The sequence below is a fragment of the Cantharellus anzutake genome (genome assembly GCF_015039405.1).
Source record: "Cantharellus anzutake strain C23 chromosome Unknown EI90scaffold_37, whole genome shotgun sequence".
Classification (NCBI taxonomy): Eukaryota; Fungi; Basidiomycota; class Agaricomycetes; order Cantharellales; family Hydnaceae; genus Cantharellus; species Cantharellus anzutake.
This window is the reverse complement of record NW_024066987.1, coordinates 268258-291195: the sequence shown is the minus strand read 5'-3', so window position 1 is coordinate 291195 and position 22938 is coordinate 268258. Positions and strand designations below refer to the sequence as shown.

The following is a 22938-nucleotide window of genomic DNA, read 5'->3' as shown; positions in this document are numbered from 1 at the left end:
GTACATCACATAACATGACGGAACTTCTTTACCACAGTTTTGCTCTCATCCCGAGCCGAGGAGAGGGACTAGATATTGATCCAACGGTGATCTCCTTGTCTATCGAACTCCTTTCCCGCTACTTGCGCAGGAGCCATCTGGACATTCCGTCATTGAGCGTTCTGAGTATGCTCGCCGGGATCGAGAAATGTTACGATACTTCCTCAAAGGCTCGATTTGGATCACATATACCAGGCATGTGTAGTTAAATTTCCCAGTATCGCTTCCTAATGCACGTCACCCAGACTCAAAATTGTCGGGGTGATGAGGGTGTTCGAAAGTACCCCCATACTAAGTATTCTGTCTGCTTTGGTCAGGGACTGGATTCCTCTCGTTGATGAGTACCATTATTGTGAGCTGGAATCTATCTGCGATGTCATCAGATCCTGATCGATCCGCTCCAGATTCCGCCACGTAACCTACGTCCTTCACTTGGAGCTGTATGAACGTAGTATATCTGCCGCATGCACAATGGGGTTCTGAGACGGTGTCTGCTCTTCGAAACTATCACATTTATGTCACCTCTCGAGACAAGGTCGTAGCCGCTGCGGTGGACATACAGCAGCAGCCGGGCGCAGTACTCCGGCTATTGATGATTGATCTAGCACCTTATGAGTTAATACCACATCCAAGGGCATCATCACATGCACGCCCCTGAGATAATTTTCCTGTCGAGACCCCTCCCTTGGCGCTCATCAACTGCAGATTGCTGGTTAAATTTCAAAAAGCACTGAAAGACAACTGATGCAGGGCTTTTACACGAGTCATATTTGTTCGATCTATGGCAAATACGATGATACCATAACAGATGCGATGGATATCTCTTGAACACATGAAACTTTTGCCTTTTCCGCTAGCTGCTCAGCAGTGTGTAGCGTCGGCGGGACGGTCAGATTTGTCACTGCGAAATGCGGTCACATAAATGCATTTGTCATGTGACTGAGATTCTGAAGTGCACTGCCACCTTGCAGTTCTTCATTTTTGCCTACAGTTGAGCATTCACTATGTCTGGAGCCGGGGCCAAGAGAGGGGGCCTTTCAGGCTATAATTATGGAGCCATGTCATCCCTTGTGCTTATGGCCGGTGAGAATTTATCACACCTCTCCATTCTGTTCTCTTGAGCATGTTTCCCAGATAAGCGCTCCCTCCCAAGACGTGACCGCGAGCCCGACGGTGCACCTGAATCACTCGTTGGGAAGATTGACCCCAAGGAAATGGGTTCTCGCATTCAGAGAACTGCGCCATCGGATATGGACAAAAAAAAGAAACGAGCTGCTGTCGAAGATGCGGACCATTCACAGAAGCGTAGAGCGCCCGTGGACAGTGTTGGCCACACTGACATTATCGAAGCAACGCAGTTCGTAGAAGGAATCCTGTATAGGCCTAGAACTGCGGAAACTCGAGAAGTGTACGAACTCTTTTTGTCTACAGTCCATCGTATCCTCGGTGATCAGGCTCAGGATGTTATACGGAGCGCAGCAGATGCGGTCCTACAAACTATGAAGACCGACGTGATGAAGGACTTTGACAAGAAGAAAGAAATTGAAAACGTCCTCTTGGGGTCTATCTCCAATGAAATATTTGCTCAGCTTTTTTCTCTTGCGAAAAAGATCACTGACTATCCGACCGACGAAACAACTGTTGTGGACCCTGATGCCGACATCCAAGGGGCTGAAATTGATGACGACGTTGGAGTCGCTGTCGTTTTTGAAGATGATGAGGAGGCGGAAAACGACGACGACGAGGGGTATGAAATTCGCGATGACTCGGATGTCACCGATGAAGAGGGAGATATTGGGGTGACGGACAATGGAATCGATCAAGAGAATGAAACAGCCCCAATCGTCGTGGGCGAGGCTCGCAAGTCTCAACAAACGTCCGCCAAAGTGTCCAACACTGTGTCACCTCACGAAGTTGACGGGTTCTGGTTGCAACGGCTTATTTCGACTGCATACCCCGATCCTGTCACCGCTACCGACAAGACTGCGTCTGCCCTCAATATCCTCTCATCTGAAGCTAACCTGCGTGACTGCGAAAACGAGCTCATGGAACTGTTTGATTATGACAAATTTGACCTGGTGCGGATCCTGACGAAGAACCGTGATGTGATTGTTTGGTGTACCAAGTTATCCCGCAGTGATGAAGGCGAACGTCTCAGCGTCGAGGTGGCAATGCGCGAGAAAGGTGTTGGTTGGATTTTGAAGCAGCTTTCCGGGGACCGCACCAAACAATTTGGTGTTGGTGAGCATGGCATTGACATAGAGCCGCAGAGTGGTCAGGCCTCGCTGCATTCGAATTTTCAAGCGCAGGCCAGTCAGCCCCGTCAAACTGTGGACTTGGACGGCATGGCGTTCAGCCAAGGGGGTCGCTTGATGTCGAATAAGAAGGTTACCCTCCCTGATGGCTCTTTCAAACGGTCCAAAAAAGGATACGAAGAAATTTACATTCCTCCGCCAAAACCAAGTCCACTCAATCCTAATGACCTCGTCCCTATCGAAAGTATGCCTTCCTGGACAAGACTGGCATTCAAGGGAGCCAGGACTCTGAATCGAGTCCAGAGTAAACTGTACCCGATCGCGTTTGGGTCCGACGACCCTATTCTTTTGTGTGCACCAACAGGAGCTGGCAAGGTACGCCTTGGGACGATTTTTTCAGTCACTCCGGCATTCATCAAGTACCACAGACCAATGTAGCTATGCTTACCATCCTTCATGAGCTCGGGAAAACTCGTGAAGAATCCACTGAGGCCTTCGATTTGACCCAGTTCAAAGTTGTCTACATAGCCCCCATGAAAGCCTTGGTTCAGGAAATGGTATTGAACTTCTCTCAAAGGCTAGAGTCCTTTGGTGTCCAAGTAGGGGAGCTCACCGGAGACAGTCAGATGACAAAACAACAAATAGCAAATACTCAAATCATTGTGACAACTCCCGAGAAATGGGATGTTATTACCCGGAAGAGCACTGACACAAGCTATACCAACTTGGTGCGCCTCATCATTATTGATGAAATTCACCTTTTGCACGATGAGCGAGGACCCGTTCTCGAAAGTATTGTGGCTCGCACGATTCGCCGCATGGAACAAACCCAGGATTACGTTCGGCTCGTCGGACTGTCTGCTACATTGCCGAACTACGAGGATGTGGCCACCTTCCTTCGTGTGGATCCATCCAAGGGGCTTTTCTACTTTGATGCGTCGTATCGCCCATGTGGTCTGGAACAGCAATTCGTAGGCATTACAGAGAAAAAGGCGATCAAGAGATATCAGATTGTCAATGAGGTGTGCTACGAGAAGGTTTTGGATCAGGCTGGCAAACATCAAACCCTTGTCTTTGTCCATTCCCGCAAAGAGACAGCCAAGACGGCAAGATTTATTCGAGATATGGCCCTCGAAAAAGAGACGATCACCCAATTTGTCAAAGCGGACTCGGCGACTCGAGAAATTCTTCAAACAGAATCGGAAGATGCCAAAGATCCTCATCTGAAGGATCTCCTTCCCTTCGGTTTTGCCATACACCATGCGGGTATGACTCGCGAAGATCGCAAGCTTGTTGAAGATCTTTTCACGGATGGTCATGTGCAAGTCTTGGTTTGCACAGCGACCCTTGCTTGGGGTGTCAACCTCCCAGCCCACACCGTGATTATCAAAGGGACACAGATTTACAACCCAGAAAAGGGTCGCTGGGTGGAACTTAGCCCTCAAGATATGCTTCAGATGCTTGGCCGAGCTGGGCGTCCTCAGTACGATACCACTGGAGAAGGCATCATCATCACTAATCATGGTGAACTTCAGTACTACCTGAGTTTGATGAATCAGCAGCTCCCCATCGAATCTCAGTTCATCTCTCGTCTCGCCGATAATTTGAATGCTGAGGTTGTACTGGGTAACGTCCGTAACCGTGAGGAAGCCGTCCAGTGGTTGGGATATACTTATCTGTGAGTATGTCACGCAGTCATTCTCTGATGGCTTCTGACTTGATGACAAAGTTACATACGCATGTTGCGTTCCCCTTCCCTCTATGGCGTTGGTGTTGATTATCTGGAAGATGATCGGCTCCTGATCCAAAAACGTTTGGACGTGATTCACACGGCTGCAAGCCTATTGGAGAAGGGCAACCTCATCAAATATGACCGTAAACATGGTTTTTTCCAGTCGACAGAGCTTGGCCGCATATCTTCCCATTACTACGTGACTTACGCGTCCATGTCTGTTTACAACCAGCATCTTAAACCCTCGATGACCATGATCGAGCTTTTCCGTGTGTTTGCATTGTCCAACGAATTCAGGTTGATCCCGGTATGTACCGCTCCGCCCTCCCGTTTGATTAAACTGACAGCGGATTGTAGGTCCGCCAAGATGTAAGTGCTGTAGTCATACTATCCTCGTTGGAAAGACTTACTCCGAATTAGGAAAAGCTGGAACTGAGCAAGTTACTGGAACGAGTCCCGATCCCGGTCAAGGAAAGCGTTGATGAGCCTCCAGCTAAGATCAATGTCTTGCTCCAGGCCTACATCTCCGGACTCAAGCTTGAAGGTATTCCATACGCAATCATGTTGGTAATCCGATACTCACTCTTGGAACAGGGTTCGCCCTCGTTGCTGATATGGTCTATGTCCAGCAGTCGGCAGGACGGTAGGCTGTCAACCATGAGTAATCTGTATGTAGCTAACGGTTGGGATTTTCAGTATCCTTCGGGCCATGTTTGAAATATGTCTAAAACGAGGATGGGCTATCCCAACCAGAGCAGCGCTAGATATGTGCAAAATGGCCGAAAAAAAAATGTGTGTTTGACAAGTACCCAGCCCTGGACATAGATTAAGTCTTTGTTAGGTGGGGATCAATGACGCCATTAAGGCAGTTCCACGGCGTGCCTTGGGATGTTATTCGGAAAGCCGAGGGCAAACAATTCGTGAGCTGTCATCCCTGACCTCCTGCCGCAATGCTGAGTAATATTTAAGCCATGGTATCGCTATTTTGATCTTGTAAGAATCGTATTTCTAAGAGAAGTAACGTTTCTTCTCATTTGAACCCCCAGCTGCCGCCAGAGATTGGAGAATTGATTGGCATCCCAAACGCAGGAAAACTGGTCCATCGCCTTGTTCACAGCTTCCCCAAATTAGAGTATGCTATTCCTCCATCTCTCTGTGCTGGATTAATTGCCATTGTTCTTCTCGACAGACTCCAGGCCCATGTTCAGCCTATCACACGTTCACTCCTGCGCATAGACTTAACAATCACACCCGACTTCCGGTGGGATGAGAAGATTCATTCAAAGACGCAAGCGTTTTGGATTCTGGTTGAAGATGTAGATGGGGAAATTATTCTGGTCCATGACCAGCTCCTTCTTCGAAGCCAATTTGCAGAAAATGAACACATCGTGACCTTTACAGTGCCTATCCATGAACCAGTCCCCCCAAACTACTACGTATCCGTCGTGTCCAACCAATGGTTACATGCTGAAACAAGGTTGCCGATCTCGTTCAAGCATCTCATTCTCCCGGAAAGGTTCCCAAATCCTACACCCCTCTTGGATCTTCAGGCCTTGCCGCTGTCCGCCCTCCACAATTCAGAATACGAAGCCCTCTATTCCCACTCCATTACTTCGTTCAACAAGATCCAGACTCAGGTTTTCCAAGCCTTATACAATTCAGACGAGAACGTTTTCATTGGTGCACCAACTGGCAGTGGAAAAACAATATGTGCAGAATTCGCCCTCCTGCGGCTTTGGTGTAAGCCAGAGTTTCGCCGTGCAATCTGCATCGAACCCTATCAAGAAATGGTTAATCAACGAGTGAAGGATTGGCAGGCAAAGTTTGGAAGCTTGCAAGGCGGGAAAGTCATTGTTGCTCTCACTGGAGAGACTAGCTCCGATCTGCGTGTTCTAGAAAAACAAGTTCATGTGGTCGTTTGCACTCCATCACAGGTACGTGCTGGATGCGATCCCGGTGGTCGATGCTGACACGTAATGTCAGTGGGACTTGCTGTCAAGACGGTGGAAGCAACGCAAAAACGTTCAAAATATCGCATTGGTGATCGCCGATGAAATTCAGCTCATAGGAGGAGAGATTGGACCAGTGTATGAGGTGGTGATTTCGCGGACTCGGTATGTTTCCGCCCAAACAGGGAACCCCACTCGAGTTGTTGCTTGTGGAGTGTCACTTGCAAATGCTCGCGACTTGGGAGAATGGATGGCAGTCAGTGCCCAGAATGTCTTCAACTTCGCACCAAGGTGCGTTCCATACTTAGTGCGTGAGTACTGCGAGCTAACCATTTTGTGTCGGGTTCAGTGCAAGACCACTCCCCTTGCAAGTCCACGTGCAAAGCTTCGATATTCCACATTTCCCATCTCTCATGATCGCAATGGCAAAACCTGCATACCTTTCCATCGTGGAGTATGCCCCTGCTCTACCCACCATCATCTTCGTCCCTTCGCGTCGTCAGTGCCGTCCCACTGCCTCTGACATATGGACTTATTGCGTCGCCGATCAGAACGAGGACAGATTCTTAAACATTTCTCCAGACCAGCTCGCTCCTCATCTGGCCCACATTGCAGACTCGAGTCTGACCGAATCGTTGAAACATGGAATAGCATATTATCATGAAGCAATGGATCCTCAGGATAGTCGCATAGTTGAAAGGCTGTTTCAATCCGGTGCTGTGCAAGTGCTCGTTGCGTCCAGGGTAAGTCGGAGCAAGGCGTACAAAATGGACGAGCTTAAGTTATCGTTCTCAAGGAAACCTCATGGAGCCTCCCCCTGTATTCGTACATGGTGGTAATAATGGGAGTGCAATTCTTCGAAGGGAAGGAACATCGCTACGTGGATTACCCTATAACAGACATTCTTCAAATGATGGGTCACGCGAGCCGTCCACTTGTTGACAACAGCAGCCGTTGTGTTCTTCTCTGCCAGCAGACTCGCAAAGATTTCTTCAAAAAATTCCTCAACGAGGGTCTCCCCATCGAGTCTCACCTCCCAACTCACTACCTCCATGATTACTTCCTCTCAGAAATCACAGTCAAAACAATTGAGAACAAACAAGACGCCATGGTAACGCGGATATGAGCAGAGCAGAGTCAGTTGCTGATCAAGTTTATACGTGACAGGACATCTTGACGTGGACGTACTTCTACCGGCGCATGACTCAGAACCCCAATTATTACAATCTCAATTCCACAAGCCATAGACATCTGTCGGATCATTTGTCCGAGTTGGTTGAGAATACACTCAATGACCTCGTGGTCTCAAAGTGTATCGCCATTGGTGCGTTCGACTGCGTCATTGTTGTACCCAACCACTGCTAATCCTCTGTCACAGAGGATGAGATGGATGTTAGTGCGTTGAACTTGGGGATGATTGCGGCATACTACAATATATCCTGTGCGTCTTCCTGAAGATGTCTTGAGCATTCAGCTCATAAACACCCTAGACGTCACAGTGGAAGTCTTCAGCATGTCCTTAAAGGAAAAGACAAAACTGAAGGGCATTCTTGAGATTGTTTCTTCTTCGGCAGAATTCGAATCTGTACCGATCCGCCACCGCGAAGACGTGATTCTGCGACGCATCTACGACCGCGTTCCCGTCAAACTGGACAACCCGAGTTTCGACGCACCATATTTCAAAACATTTCTCCTTTTGCAGGCGCATTTTTCCCGTCTGCAGCTCCCACCTGATTTAGCCGCTGATCAATCAGTAATTCTCGGCAAAGTTTTGAATTTACTTGCAGCATGCGTTGATGTGATGTCTTCCAATGCCTATCTCAACGCACTGGGTGCAATGGATTTGTCTCAAATGTGTGTTCAAGGACTTTGGGAAACCGATTCGCCATTGAAACAAATACCTCACTTCGGTTCAGACGTGAGTTATGAATGCGATGCTCTGATATTGATCAACTCATGCCATTACAGACCATTAAACGCTGCAACGATGCTGGCATTGATACCGTTTACGACTTGATGGAGATGGAGGACGTTCAGAGAGAAGAATTGCTACAAATGGAGCACTCACAAATGTAAGACCCACCATTCTCCCAATCACATCCGCTGAGATCTTTTGCAGGCGGGACGTCGCTGCGTTCGTCAATTCATACCCCAACCTGGACGTCTCCCACGAATTACAACAACAAGAGGAATACAATTCGAATACACCACTCGTCCTCAATATCACGCTTACCCGAGACGCGGACGAAAGCGACAGTGATGATGGTCAATTGGTCGTCGCTCCATTCTACCCATCCAGAAAGATGGTCAATTGGTGGCTAGTTGTCGGCAACTCGGGCACGCGCCAACTCCTCTCCATACGCAAGGTGACCCTACGCCGAGAACTCACAGTCAAGCTAGAGTTCACCCTTCCCAAGGGCCAACATAAGTTGAAGCTCTATGTCATTTGCGATTCATACATGGGAGCGGACCACGACATCAGTCTCGACTCTATCTCTGTTGTTGAAGGGGAAGAAAGCGATGAAGAGATGGAGTCGAGCGATGAAGAATAAGTCGAAGGCCTGTGTTTCACAGAATGCAGCCAGAGATATTTATGTATGATATTTAATACGTCGAACCGCTCGCTAACTCGACAGTCCCGAGCCCCTTCTCTCCCAAATTACATTGTACACGCTTGTTCTTAAAACGCTCTATAAGTCCTGTTTGGACTCCGGCATTCTCCGTCAGATGTAACACAAGATCGTCTTCAATTGTACAGCCGAAGAGCACTCACCAAGCTGCCACAGCAAATCCAGAAACCACTGTGGAATGTGCCTCTGGGGGGCATACTCTCTATGGGCTAGTCTCGGCGCTGCGTTTATTTTTCTTTCTGCTCCTTCAACCTTTGCGGGTGGAATTCATGTTCCTATCATCAATTTGGATTCCTCATCATTGAAAACGCGCTCACTTGGTGTTGGGGCCATAGGCTTAGGTGATTTCAAAGATGTGTGCGCGTGGCTTATGGTCATTGTTACTATTTATCTGAAAGTACACCATCAGCTCGTACAACGTTCTCGTTAAGATTGGCGTTGTCACTTTACCCGTGATCTTGGACACTGGAAGCGCGGATCTCTGGATTTTACTTGATTCATGTCAAGTCAATTGTTCTCACAGTCTTCCAGTATATCCGCATAAGTCACTCAAGTATAGTGGTGTTGACGCGCGACTCTTCTATGGAGATTCTACCAGTACGTCTGAACCAAGTGGTGAAACTCCTAGAATCCCTGACACCATTCTAGCGGGGACATACGCCTTTGGGCCCATTGGGAAAGATACAGTAGCTGTCGCCAACTTGTCCATGCCCAACCAGTGCTTCGCTGGCATCAGTGAGTTTTATCGATGAATCGCACGCATGATCAATCTGTTGAACAACTTGTGCAGATCAAACGGACACAAACGTTGCTACGATGAACTCCGTTGGGATTTTTGGGCTCGGATTCCCGGTAAACAGGTAAGGTGAAATCCTCATTCCACGCTGATCTGATGCCGAAAAAGTCCTTACAGCGTCATCTGGAATGCACTCTTTAACCATCAATATCCATCTGGAATGATGACCTCCTCCAATCGCCCCTCTTCCACAACGTCGCAAAGCCCTCGCTCATCGTCTCTGGCGAAGCGTGGTAAATATAACGAATTGCTGCACCCCCGGAAAGTGTCTCCAGATATTGCTTTTGAATTCATGCAAAGTTTAGCGACCGTGGATCAGTTGCTCAGCACCTTCATCACTAATGGTCCACTCATTGCTCGGATGGCATTCTCCGGGCTTCTGTTAGAGCCAAGCTTCTCTGTTACTCTGCAGCGTGACTCTCTCGATATAGGAGGCAACATTGGGTTGCTGAGCATGGGTGGACTCCCAGGTGCGGTGAAAAATAACAGTCTGGTGGTAAGCCCTTTCCTTCACCGATGAAGACTCATCGTTCACTGGAATCAATGGAGTGGACACCCGTGCGTTTGTACACCACTGAACAGGGAGGAATCCCAGCCTCGCCGGCTGCCCCAAATGAGGTATGACAATATTCTCTTTCCGATTGCCCATGCATGCACCGACGTACCTTGTAGACCTATCCAATGTAGGTAACCTATCAAACCCTAGTCAGAACATAGGCTCAACACAGGGAAGATCATGGGAAGTGCCAATCACAAATGTGTATCTTGACGGAGAACTGCTGCCAAAAAGTACCTTAAGCACTGGGGTTTCTCTTTCTGCATTAATTGACACGGTAGATCTTCTCGATATCTTGGTATATTAGCGAATTATTGTTAATGCTTCAATCAGGGGAGTTCGCTGATTCGTGGTCCAAGCGACGTTGTCAGCTTCATTTATGGGCGAATATCAGGCTCATCTGAGTCGAGTCTGTACCCTTGCACAACCGCCCATATCCTGGAGTTCGAACTTGGGTGAGTGCAAAAACTTTCTCATGACATTCGATTCAATTGCCTGGGCAGTGGTCAGCGCTTCCCAGTTGATCCTCGTGATTTTGGCAGGCAGGCCGCGAATAATGATATACAGACTTGCAACTCCAGCATAGTTGCTACTGACCCGCCAGCAAGGGGTTTTTATATGCGTGGAGTCTTGGCGCCCCTTTCTTGAAGTCGTAAGCACCATCTTTCAGGGTAACTTCACTCATTCAACTTGTGGAACTTCAGTGTGCTGGCTTCTTTCTATTATGGTAATTTAACGCATCCATCTGTTGACCCTCCAAGAATGGGTTTTGTCTCGACTGTTCCCCCAAATTCCAAGGACCTCTTTGCAGCAGCAATCAAGACAGCGCACAATAATTTCCCTGGTGTGTTCAGTTACATGCAATGAAGTGCAGTTGATTGATGTCGGCATGAAGCGATTGTTCAGCCTCCTCCTCAAAGTGTCCCAAACACTACCCTAACTGGGATCGCCGGTGTCGCTCTGGCTCCAACTCTGTCTTCAACCGGCCCGACCACCGTATTCTCCATCGTCTCTAGCCCCAGTCCAAGCTACACGCTGTCGTTATCACCATCTCAATTCACGTCAACAAACAATTTCCACAATTCTGCCCTTCGCACGACACCAAACATCGCTTGCGTTATCACCATTGGTTCCATCCTCGCCCATATATATATCTGATCATATATCTCTTGTAACCACACCACTACTTCCAAGCAATGACATCGCTCGTTATGGACTCATATCGATATTGTGGCGCGCAGCCAATATATCTACTTTTAAACCCTCCACTCATAGCCAGAGAGGGAGGCGACCAATGATGGTAAGCGCGCCCCACTGCTTCAACGCTTGAGCACGCACCCCAAGGAATTATAAGATAGATATGTTTTTATAGTCAGGCGCTATGAATGCGCACTGACTTGGGCAGCGACCGTTCCAAGAAAGGAAACAAGAGTAGATCATAAGCGCCGCTGGACTCAACATCAACAAACGTGAGTTGGCATCAGCGTCCGCTACGATCCCAAGAATTCTAATAGGAATAGCTACGAAATCTATGAGGCTGAGAAAGCAGAACGTGTTCAACCTGCCACGCATAACCATCATCCAGCCGAAGTTCTCAGAATTGCCTCGAACCAAGAACCAAACCGCAAAGGAACCGAACTCAGTTCGGTTCTCAGTTCTGGTTCTCGAAGATAATGTGAACCGGTTCTGAACGGCAGAACCATCGAAAAGATTGTAGTCCTGTCACTGTTGTGTATGCATTGATTCATGGAATCCATAATGGCCTCCCCTCCGAAAATCCTGTCACGCCCCCGACGTTGGCACGCGCTAGTTGCCGGGTGTCAATTTTGGGACACTTCAAACGATATGCGTTCACTCGGTATACAATGGCGTGAGTGCTCCCGTACGGACGGAGGATCATCATTTGCCTTTGGTGTGCAACATGTTGCCTTGCTTATGCGACACCCCGACATAACATTAATTGCCAGGGGGGACGAAGGCACTGGCGTCTATGTCTGGCCCCATTGAGGTTTGTGATTGATGGCATTGAGTTGGATGGTCTCGGGTTGACGAATTAGTTAGGCTCGAGCAGCGGTAGAGTCTTCCTCTCATGCATCTCTCGAAGTGTTGATTCGGCCAGTTTTTGGGCTCCCAAGTCCGTCGGGATGAATTTAAGTGCGCAAAGCATGCTAAATGACCGATCTCACAGGTACGATTGAAAAAGAGCTGTCGAATAGGATCAGAAAACTCTTGGAACAAGTTCTCCTTCTGAAGTTGCACCCTCGGTCGTTGGTGCAGGTGACAATCCAATTGCAAGAGTCGACTCGGTCAACTTCCAAGCCGAGGGGGGAGCTAAAGGGCTTTTTGCATGGATCCGTAGTAGCAGCAATGATTAATGCCGCGTCATGCTGTTTACTGGACGCGTCCAGCATAGCCACGGGTGCGATGGTGTGTGCCGTGGGTATTGGCCGAAAGCGAACTACTGGGGCATTAGAGGTTGATCCTGATCCGGTGGATGAAAGGTGTGAGTCTATAGGTTGCTTCGCATTCGTCTACCGACAAGGAAACGAGGGTGATATCGCCTGGGTGGACTGGCAAGGCAATGGTGACGCTCATGTGAGTGGAATCATGGGGTGATCCGTGGTATTTGCTCACGAAAGGTGTTGCTCCACTCCGCTAGTACGCAGCTGGATTGGAGCTCGCCCGAACGGGATGCGCGGCAGTGCTAGAATACATGAGGCAAAGCGTGGTGGGAAGGGTAACGATGCAGCACCATTAGTGTCAAGCGAACGTGCCCCGTTGATATCGTACTAAGTCTGTCGCCATCATCCTCCATTTGGGTAACGGTGGTTAGATGTGACATTGCTGCACATATGCTCAACTTTGGGACGGGCTGTGGCTCAGTCCATTAATGCGATACGCGGTGTGGATTCTGAGTGACAGCTGATGGTTATTTCGATTCGGATCTTTTAGTTAATACCGGCGCATCAGGGAATGACATGGTTCCTTAACATTAGATAACAACCGGTGAAATTCGTAGTATTGCTGTTGGCCAAACGTGGGGGCGTCAGTCGACCACGAGAGTACTTTCTGATCTGGGAGCTATCTATCGGAGTGTGTTCATATATGCCGTGTACGAGATGGACACAAATTGATCCATACGTGTATTTAGTGATCGAAATGCTGATAAGGGTTGCGGACCCTAGAGAGGGGATAATACGCTGGTGCTGGATATATAGCTCATGCCTCATCGTCATCCACTGCCTAGATATATATTCAGATAAGCACCATTAGTGCGTGCTTAATCCTCTGTGTGTATAATACACGAGATATGATATGAGCAAATCAGGAAGGGTTGTATCCGAGCTGGAAGGGATGATACTCATAGGCAGAGTAATATGGGATGACTGCTTCAGCAGGCCAAGGTTGATATCGGGGGCAGAAATGCGCAACGATATATAGCAGTCCCAACTGCAAAGGCTCACGATAAGCCCACGTGTTTATTTACACCGAGGTTCAACATTAATTGTTTGAACGTTACCACAACGCGGATGTGGATACATACTCCTTCCGTCCGAGCGTGGCTTGTTTTCCTTCTTTCTTTCTTTCTAAAAGTGGACTGATTATGGACCGATTTGTTTCATTTCGCTCTTTCTCTCGTCCATTCACTAACACCGGATCCGAGATCATATTGTTTTGCATCCGTAAAGTAGCGGACGCGCGGTAGATAAGCAAATCAAATCAAGTGTACCGCCGTCAACGGGCACAAAGGCCTGTTGAGGGCAGGAGACGTACGTGTACAGCCGATAGGAGCTGTGACAAGAGCAGGAAGGGTGGATTGTCAGTGGGATGAAACTGAGTGCCAGACATGCATAATTTATTATTTCCACATTTTCTTCCGTTCGTGTCATGTTTACAGGGGTGATTTCGGAAATAGCCTAATGCTCGCTCTCCAAACAACCATCAACAGCGACATCCCCGGGCTCTCTCATAAGAATGCATCCTTAACCAAAGCAACTTGCATCAACCACCCAACGCCCTGCCTCCCAGCGGCAACCAACAAGACCAGCTTTAGTTCCCGCCTTCCTCCTACTCCTTACTCACTCACACCATTATCCCCTCCCCCACTTTTCGCTTCTCTCACATCACTTCCCATCCTAGCACCCGCTGCTTCCCCTGTCCTCTAACCCACCTCACTCTTGGCTTAATGCCTCTCAAACCATGCCTAAAGTCGGGTCATCATAACCCTTCCAGTGGCTGCAATTCTAACAATCATCCACCAATACCTATCGACTCGTTCGTCTTTGTCCCCAAGTTTCTGGACCCTGCTGACCTCTCTTTCCTCCCCCTTCGCAACCATTCTTCATCAGAGCGACTTCGACTTATGGTGAATACTCTGCTCTCCCCTATGCCCAGCCATTTGTCCACTTTCCACCTTCCCCAACTTTGACAAGCACACATGTTGTCGACGATTCTCGCATATATGATCGCACTCCCATCGTAGTGGCAGAAAATGATTGTGCTCTTCCCCAACGAGGCTGCCCGGGCCGTACTTACATCGGAATCGAGCGTCGTTCAGCGCCCAGGTCGGCTTCACCTGGTAATCACCTCCATCCCTCAGCAGCTCGATTTTCCAACTACTCCATGTCTCTGCATGCCGACCCTTCCCGTGTGCCCTCACTAACGAGCGACGAAACAAGTTCGGACGACTCGGATGGGGCAGTACCCACGCCACCAGAATTTTGTCATCCATCTTCCTCTGGAAGTATGTCTCCGCTGTGTCACTCGCTGTGTAACCCTGATCATCACTCGCCCTGCTGTCAGACCCAACGCGCTACTCTCGGTCTCTCCTTTCCTCTTCCTCATCCTTCTGATCCTCCCCGCTCATCTTTTCGGACTCCGATAACTTCGAACACGTCTTCGAATTACGGTTCCTCTAGGTACAACCATTCTAATAAATTCGCTCGTGATGGTCCCACGTTTGCCTCGGCGTTAGATAGTTCATGTTTAGGAGGGTTTTGAACGGAGAAACGGATCATGGCGAGCGAAGAAGGGTTGTTGATCTGATCTTTCCTTGTGCCCATCTTCAATTGCCTTGCTTTCTTTCCACCATTTCACTCACGACAAATATACCCTCCCCCATTACGAACTCGCACTTTTCATTGTAAGACTACTGCCACCACTATTTCAGTTTATGCCAGTATCATTTGCTGCCAATTCACATAGAATGTTGTCATCAACCATTAGAGGCTGGATTACCCCCTTACGCTCTGCTGTCCATGATCTTAAGGCCTTCACACCGTTTCTTCCCTGAATGTAGATCAACCATTTGAATACAAAGACGTGCGTGGCACGGTAAAACAAAGAAGGGTAACAGCAGCTCTGAACGCGTTCATTCCCTTCACTTCTCACCCCTGCCCCCCGCAGCTTCCGATCAGAGCCCAAGCGAAGAGGATGCGGTATTTTTGCTACATGCAACAAGATAGATTAATGATCACGCGTTATTGTATTGGTTTATGTGCAAGTGGGGTGTGTTGCTTCAGCGACCTTGCGGAGCCCACACACACATGGCACAATAGAGCCCTCATCATGATGCACGCGTTCGCTATCATGGGACAGGATCTGGCTCACGAAACGGGTAATCAAGCAGTGTTGCGAAGGACTGCACGAACGGAACACCTCAGCATGGTGCACGATTCACCAAGCCTGGAATGAGTGACTCACTGAGAATGACAGAGTCTCCTCTGGGGTTCCGCAGAAGAGTAGAGGAACGTTGAGATCAAGAATTCAGGAAAAAGAAATTCGAAACTCACCGTAGAAACATCTTGCTTATGAATCGGTCCTTATTCACGGGTTTCTTGTTTTTGCCTTTGGGGATTTCTGTCCACATCTGTGACCGGTAGGACATGAGCGACCACGTGGAATTGGGGAGGTTTGAGTGAGAACGCACCTCTTTCACATTCTCCAAAACCTGAAGCGGATCAGCGCGTCAATACACCAACGATCGCTGCAATTGGACCTCTTACCATGTTACTATGTCTATCAAACGCCTTCACACGTGCCAGTAGCTTCTTGTTGTTACGGAGGGAGATAAGAATCTGGGTATTGTTGCGAACCGCTTGTTGCAAGACGGACAATGGTCCTTGACTTATTTCGTGCTCCTCAAGCGCTCGTATCTGAGCCTCATCGAGCTCTGAGCGCGGTACATTGGCATACTGACTATAAATCTCATGTGAGAAACTGCCCAATAAAAGGGGAGGCAGAGCACACACCTCATCGTGGTTTGAGATTGACGCTCGGCAACCTCCGGGCCACAAACTTGTGTCTAAAGCACAATGGGCAAACTTGTGAAGAAGGGCACCAAAGGCGTCGCAAAAGCTTATGTGACGCGGGGAGCGGCCCTTAAGAAGCTTCAATGCACGCTAGCAGACTTCAGGCGTCTGTGTATCCTTAAAGGTAATGTTGCAGCTTACGAGATAAACCAGCAAGTCGATTGTTAACCAATGGTGAAGGTATCTTTCCTCGTGAACCACGGAATAGAAAGGTGGCTCGCCGAGGGTCCACAGTTTACACAACATTCTACTATGCGAAGGATATCGCGTTCCTTGCACATGAACCTGTGCTAAAAAAAATGCGAGAACAAAAAATCTTCGCCAAGAAGATGGCACGAGCAGTGGGACGTCGCGACTGGTCTCTTGCTAAAAGCTTGAAGGAGAATAGGCCATTTTATAACCTGGACCATATTGTGAAGGAGCGGTAAGTAGTACATTGCCTCCATTCGTTTTGTCCGAGTCACGCTGATGTCGTCGATATTGCATAGATATCCTACATTCATAGACGCCCTCCGGGACATCGATGATGCCCTGTGTCTCGTTACACTGTTTGCTTGCCTCCCTTCAATTCCCCGAATTTCTCCTTCTGCCGTTGAGCAGTGCGCGCGTCTGACCCATGAATGGCAGCTATATGTCATGCACACACGGTCACTGCGCAAGGTCTTTTTATCCATCAAAGGAGTTTACTTCCAAGCCTATGTGATGGGTGAAGAAATCACCTGGCTTGTACCGTATATGTTCTCTCAGACAGTAAGAATTTCTGCGAAATCTTTATTATTTTATCTGTCTCATTGTTCTGCTATTAGATACCCGATGATGTGGACCTTCGTGTCGTGGGGACATTTATAGACTTCTATCGAACTCTATTAGGTTTTGTTCTCTTTAAATTATATACGGACGCAGATCTCGTATATCCTCCTGCCTTGGACGCTTCTAAGAATGATGGAGCAGGAGGGTTGAGCGCATTTCGTTTGATCGATCTTGGGACTCAAGCCACCGAGCAGTCTCTAAGTGACCAGAAGACTACAGTTCTGGACGTGGAGGGCCGTCAGGTGAAGCCACATCGCGTCCAACAAGCCATTAATGCGTTGGCTCACGTTCCTGCACCGACTGAGCCTCCCGAGGTTGCAACGAAACCTCAGTCATCCAATGAGCCTTCGGCAACCTTCAATTTCCCCACCAACGGTTCACCTTCAGTCACCAATCTCTTCACTGGTCTCACATTTTTCCTTGCACGTGGTATACCTCGCCCGTTGATGGAATTCATCATTCGTTCGTTTGGGGGGCGCGTCGGCTGGACCCCAACTGCAGGCTCTGGGTCACCACTTCAAGAGGATGACATGTCTATCACACATGTGATCATTGATAGACCGCTTGACAATACAAGCAAAGTCCCAGGGGAGCTGCTGCGCTGCCGCAAATACATACAGCCACAGTGGGTTGTCGACTCGATTAACGCCCAAAAGCTCCTTGTGGAGGGACCGTACGAACAAGGTCAAACAATGCCACCGCATCTAAGTCCCTTCGGGGAGGCAGACGGAGCCTATGATCCTCACTCGGCTGAAAGTGCAGCCAACGAAGTCGACGATGTTTCTGATGAAGAGGCAAAGGAGCCCGCCGAAATGTCGAAAAGCAGTGATGACGCGTTGCAACAATCCATTTTGACTGCACGGTCAGAACCAACTGAAGCGAATCTACGAGCAGCGGAGATACAAGCCGAGCGTGCCGGCATGGATGCAACGACTTTCGAAGCAGCCATAAACAAGCGTCCGAATATTACCCAGCCAGAGAAAGTGACAGACTCGAGCGCTCCTTCAGACATGAACAAAATGCTAATGAGTAACAAGAAAAGAAAACTCTACGAAAATCTCAAGCGTAGAGAGATGAAACAGGCCAGCCAGGTCAGTCTCAGATTTTCTCCAGTGAGATGTTCGTCTGACTTCGTTCATTAGCGCGAAGCCTTACAGGCGAAACGTCTCGCCTTGCAAAGGGAGAGGGCAAAGGGATTAAGAGCAGCCGTTCGCAAAAGCTTGTTCGAAAAGCACAATTAATGTGCAATCACTAATACCCATTCTCTCACGCGGACTAGATAGCATACGTGTAGAGTAGCACATTGTTATCTTACTAAGTCGAATAAATTGACATCCTCGCATGAGGTGACGAAGCGGGAAATATCAACACCAACGGGGTGTCCTTGATTGTAAAGCTTACAATAGGTTGGGGAAATGCGGCTGATCCAGAGGACTGGTCGGAATGGGCACAACAGTGTGTGGGAATCCTTTGATTGCATCTGCAAATTCAACGTCGAGAGCGGAATAGAACGATCCGCTGGAAGATTCGGGTCGTTTCGAAACCTGGCTTATTGAGAGGGAAGACACCGCAAGTTCCGCTGATCTGGCATCCCGAGGCTTTGATGGGGCACCCAAAGAGGCAGGGGACTCATCGTTGGCGGGATGAGAGGCGGAGGGGGAAGGTAGTAGTGATTGCGAATAGTCCAGGTCATCGTGTAGCACAGTTTGATATAGGCACAGCCGAGCCATTTCCAGGCGGAGCTGCTGAACTCGCTTTGCTTGTGATATTACAGCAGCTTGTATCCTGTCTCGTGTTGTGCGGACAAATGGTGTCATAATCTCGAAATTACGTATCAGTCGCATTTCTGCATCAAGCGCGGTTTTCGTTGTCACGATTTTCTTGTTGAGATCATCCAATTTACCTCGCAAGAGACCAACTCGATGACGGAGGGTATGCGAATCCCAGGCTGCACGGTATGTGTCCAGGCCGCCTGGCGCAGCAATCGTTGAACCTTCATCCACACCAGAAGAATTCGACTTGTTTGGGAAATTGAATCCCGAAGATGCAGCACCATCTGCAACAGAAGATAGGATTTCAGGCGTGTCGGGTTTCACATCGTGATGAACTTGGGCCAGGACTTGCTGGTTGGGCGCAATGTAGTCAGAGGTGAACTGAATTCGCAACCCCAACGACCTGAAAGTGCTTGCGAAGTTAATCAAGCACATCCATTCCAACGCTTCTTCACGACTCTCGGCCTTAACAATGAACTGTCGGCCGCTGGCCAACACAAAGCGAAACGATGCATCATCCTGATGATGCGGGGTCAGTATGGACAAAGCTCCTTTGAGGGATATGTACAAACCATGTGGTAGGAGTGGTCAAAAAGAGCAACTGCATCATGCAGCGAGATGACCTCATCAGGTTTCATATCGATGAGCACCGTGCCCTCATGCAGATCCCGTTCTTTGACACCAACAAGTAACGAAAGATCTCTGAAGAACAACAACTGAGACCCGGTCAAAATAACACGCCATTGCCTCCACTTCCTATTTGAGGCCTTCCGATGTTCGTCCATGACATCTGTTGATCGGTCACCAATATTCATCAGCGCGGACGGTTCAACAGTCTGGCTGAAGGTTTCCTAACCTTTTCTTGCAACCGTACCTAGCTTCGTCATCCCAAACTTTTGATGGCTTTCTGGTGATGGCAAATCGGATGTGGCCCCATATAGAAGAGGGATGCTTCGCCTGCGAGTCTGTTCAAGCACCCCCAGCCGGGGAGCAGACTGGAAGCGTTGTATCCTTTCGGAAATCGTCAATGTCCGGTCAACCCCTCCAGGGAGAACGGGATGGTATGAGGGATCCATGAACTAATGTCCACGCGTAATTGATCTAAGGAATGCTGAGGCCAAACCGAAAATCAACCAATACGTTACTGGGACATTTGACTGAACTCACCTCGGATATGAGGACATACGGATCCAGACGCCGCCTTGACGAAGTGGGGGGGTTCGGTCCAGGTTTTAGACCGGAAACAAGAGTGGACGAGCGATTCCGGATTGACACGGGAGTATCAGGCAGATACCCAAACTGTCCAGTTATATCAAGATTATCCTCCACAAATATAAACGGGGCAAATGTTGTATTGTCATAAAAGCACTGGGGTCCCCGTAAATGAAAGTTCATCCATTGAAAAGCAGCATCTTACCTCCAATACTTCGGTGGCAACACCAGGCAAACGGGTGTTCTTGACATAATCAGCCTTCCTCATACGGGTTTTGTTAGAAGGATTGAAGGCGTCCGTATGCAGCATAATGAGACTGAAGGACAGAATGTATGCATGATCTATGCAACGTTAGGGGGTGATCCCTAATCATATCTAAGCTTGAACTGACCGTTGTTGGCGAAAAGCCCTGGATTGCAAGTCTCGTAGCGAGCCGAAAATGCTTCAACAACTCTGTCTATCTGCTGAGTTTCGCGAGGTAAGCCCACATCCATCAGGAACTTCCGTAGCGCTATGTCCAGCGGATCAGAGCGGAAATCAAACTTGGACAAATAAAGTTGCAGAGTTGTGGTATAGAATGGCTCTTTCCTGAATGACGGAATCAGCGAGTAAGGATGGTTCTGTTATCATAAAAGGCACACCTTGACGCCAAGATGGACGCAATTTCAGCTTTGCTTACTGCCGCAATCAACCTTTTCAAGTATAGCTCTGGTGTCTCACGATCTTCAATGGGCGGCGGTAGGCATTTCCTATCAGACAAGGGAGTGGAAGGACGCTCAAGACTGGAAGATGAGCGCCTTGTTTCGACTATGGCGGGAGACTGAGTAGTTGCGGGAGAGAGAGACGAGCCCGTAAAGAGGAAAGATTTTGTGAGTTTCCATACAAGTGATGACTGCCCAGTAGATATAGGAGGACGTAAATGCGCCACGTCGGTCCCTTCAACTGATGCCGACAATATACTTTTTGAAGGGGGCTGGGGAATTGCTCTTTCATCGCCTGTTTGACTTGTGGGAAAAAATGGAGTTTTCGGTGCAGTGGAGTGGAAAAGAGACATAGAACGGTGGCGAGACGGTTCGAAGGCAACAGATAGTCGAGGAGTCGATGCAGACCGGCGAGGGGTTGGCCCTCCATCGGGGGGAACTATGGTACTGAGATGGGCTTGCTTGTGTGCAGTTAGAGAAACTGGTGAGTTCGGCAGATCAGTGTCTGCCGGAGACACTAGCAAAGAAGGCGGCTCAGTGGGCAAAGACGCAGCCCTACCTCTGTCGAACATATCGAATGAAGTGGAAGAGGGGAGCTCAGCTGCGTCGGGGGGACCTTGGAAGTTCCCTACTAAAGAACCGCTATTGACTGATGTATTGGCTAGAGTGGGGCCCTCTGTCTCTCGAATCCTGGCGGAGCCAGGATCATTGATAACCTGTACTGCAACTTTGTCGAGATTGGGAGCCAGGTTTGTCGAACTAAGTGAGCTAGCCGGTGACGAGTTGTCTTCGTCAAGGCTGTTGCAGGCTGTTGGTCGGCCAATTGGCGAATCGCCAGTCTCACCAGCTGACACGTACTGGCTGGGTGCATATTCAGCTGTCGATGAATCGATAAATGTTGAGTTCCTCCAGGGAACGGGCGCTATCACAGCAGGAGTGGTCAGGGTAAGTGCGGGGATGAGATGCGACTGTGGCTGTTCCCCTAGCCGATGAGTAGACGCCATGAATGGATCTGAAGAATGACGTTCATGGTGAAGCAACAACATGCAAGAAACAGCCACTCGCCTTTAGAGAGAAACTGCGCACCAACGCTTTCATTCGATATGGATGTACCACCCGACGCAGAACGGCGCCGAGGGGATTCCTGCATAGAGCTCCCCCCGCCGAGATCTGTGCGTGTCGCTTTACGAGACAGAGTCAACTTGCGAAATGGAGACCCGCCAAAAATGGACTTTCGAGCTTTCGAACGCTTGGGGAAATGATGGTCCGCAAACCCTTCATCAGCATCAACATCAACACCACTTTCGGCGTGGCGGAGGGGAAGGGATGGATTTGAAGGGGAGCGGAGGAAATTTGATCGAGAATGCAACAGTGCTGCGGCGCTGACTCCGACATTGAAAGAAGCTTGCGCTAGAGCCATGGTGGCGCTTTTGGGGTGCTCGGAAAATACAGAATAGGGAGTCGAGTCCTTGCTTGATATTCGTTGCATTTCATTGGCCGGAGGCGGCGGAATAAAGGCACGCCATCGGGCCTGTGGGCCCGTCAGCTCATCCACATCGGTTGGAAGTGGTGGAAGATCCTTCTCTACTTGAAGGTGGTGAAGCCCCGTTTCTGAGTTTATCTTCTTGTCAGGCACATCGAAACCTACAGACGACTCTGCCTCGGTGGTCAGGAAGCGGTGATAACATCAATAAGAATACCTGATGGTGCGGAATAAATGGTCGTTGTTGTCCTTTGAAGTAATGTGGTAACGGTGGTGTGCACGGCGAGTCGACTTCGTTGCTCGTTGCCGGCAAGGCCTGTGTTTTCAGCGGGACCCGAGTATCGAGGTGGAGGGACAGCCGGAGGAGAGTCAGCATTCACAGCATGAGCATCCCATCCCGACATGTGGCCTTGATGTGAAAGACTGTGATCAAGACGAAAGTATCCAGCGTGATAGGAGAAACGTCAAAGGCTGGTTTCCTGAGATCGCCGCACTGACGCTGGTAAATGAGCGTGCAAGTCTACAGGAAATAGAGCATAGGCGGGCCCAATTGCAGCAAGTAAGGCTGTTCGAACGACTTTAGCGCGACCCACACGGAAATAACAGTAATGAGAGGATGAGAAAGTCCTGGCTTCAGAATAAAGGTCCAATGAGTCACATGACTTAGTCAGCCCTGGGGATTGACAAACCA

At 49.0% G+C, this 22938-nt stretch overlaps 7 protein-coding genes across 7 annotated transcripts; 5 read left to right on the top strand and 2 right to left on the bottom strand.

Annotated features, from left to right (window-relative positions):
- Positions 1-1043: 1043 nt before the first annotated feature.
- On the top strand, positions 1044-8527 carry EI90DRAFT_2926530 (Sec63-domain-containing protein; the record flags this gene model as incomplete). Its single annotated transcript, XM_039054917.1, has 20 exons — positions 1044-1122; positions 1174-2669; positions 2723-3972; positions 4024-4333; positions 4384-4395; positions 4447-4570; positions 4621-4669; positions 4723-4818; positions 4868-4946; positions 4996-5019; positions 5073-5158; positions 5216-5960; positions 6010-6266; positions 6325-6718; positions 6772-7086; positions 7143-7299; positions 7354-7416; positions 7466-7893; positions 7944-8047; positions 8095-8527. 20 exons carry the CDS (start codon positions 1044-1046, stop codon positions 8525-8527), a joined length of 6501 nt encoding a protein of 2166 aa, XP_038914042.1.
- Positions 8528-8783: 256 nt separating this feature from the next.
- On the top strand, positions 8784-11115 carry EI90DRAFT_3146206 (aspartic peptidase domain-containing protein; the record flags this gene model as incomplete). The annotated part of the gene is made up of 12 exons (XM_039065391.1): positions 8784-8962; positions 9015-9202; positions 9254-9340; positions 9396-9465; positions 9519-9871; positions 9924-9959; positions 10089-10234; positions 10291-10366; positions 10418-10542; positions 10566-10609; positions 10662-10803; positions 10864-11115. The coding sequence occupies 12 exons, from the start codon at positions 8784-8786 to the stop codon at positions 11113-11115; spliced, it is 1698 nt and encodes a 565-aa protein (XP_038914041.1).
- A 661-nt stretch (positions 11116-11776) lies between these two features.
- EI90DRAFT_3065775 (uncharacterized protein) lies at positions 11777-12978 on the top strand. The gene is made up of 3 exons (XM_039060907.1): positions 11777-12527; positions 12592-12661; positions 12710-12978. The coding sequence occupies exons 1-2, from the start codon at positions 12130-12132 to the stop codon at positions 12614-12616; spliced, it is 423 nt and encodes a 140-aa protein (XP_038914040.1). The 5' UTR covers positions 11777-12129; the 3' UTR covers positions 12617-12661; positions 12710-12978.
- Positions 12979-14125: 1147 nt separating this feature from the next.
- EI90DRAFT_3065771 (uncharacterized protein) lies at positions 14126-15289 on the top strand. Its single transcript, XM_039060906.1, has 2 exons — positions 14126-14232; positions 14307-15289. The coding sequence occupies exons 1-2, from the start codon at positions 14144-14146 to the stop codon at positions 14956-14958; spliced, it is 741 nt and encodes a 246-aa protein (XP_038914039.1). The 5' UTR covers positions 14126-14143; the 3' UTR covers positions 14959-15289.
- Positions 15290-15348: 59 nt separating this feature from the next.
- EI90DRAFT_3155893 (Sm-like ribonucleoprotein) lies at positions 15349-16213 on the bottom strand (the record flags this gene model as incomplete). Its single annotated transcript, XM_039066023.1, has 6 exons — positions 15349-15598; positions 15661-15680; positions 15750-15826; positions 15887-15907; positions 15963-16155; positions 16209-16213. The coding sequence occupies 6 exons, from the start codon at positions 16211-16213 to the stop codon at positions 15579-15581; spliced, it is 336 nt and encodes a 111-aa protein (XP_038914038.1). The 3' UTR covers positions 15349-15578.
- Positions 16214-16271: 58 nt separating this feature from the next.
- EI90DRAFT_2926637 (uncharacterized protein) lies at positions 16272-18220 on the top strand (the record flags this gene model as incomplete). The annotated part of the gene is made up of 4 exons (XM_039054920.1): positions 16272-16392; positions 16449-16692; positions 16757-17018; positions 17075-18220. 4 exons carry the CDS (start codon positions 16272-16274, stop codon positions 18218-18220), a joined length of 1773 nt encoding a protein of 590 aa, XP_038914037.1.
- On the bottom strand, positions 18064-22409 carry EI90DRAFT_3290682 (uncharacterized protein). Its single transcript, XM_039067237.1, has 8 exons — positions 21830-22409; positions 20705-21776; positions 20455-20651; positions 20268-20404; positions 20018-20218; positions 19725-19929; positions 19423-19640; positions 18064-19369 (listed from the first exon to the last, which is right to left on the bottom strand). The coding sequence occupies exons 1-8, from the start codon at positions 22251-22253 to the stop codon at positions 18476-18478; spliced, it is 3348 nt and encodes a 1115-aa protein (XP_038914036.1). The 5' UTR covers positions 22254-22409; the 3' UTR covers positions 18064-18475.
- Between the last annotated feature and the right edge of the window lie 529 nt (positions 22410-22938).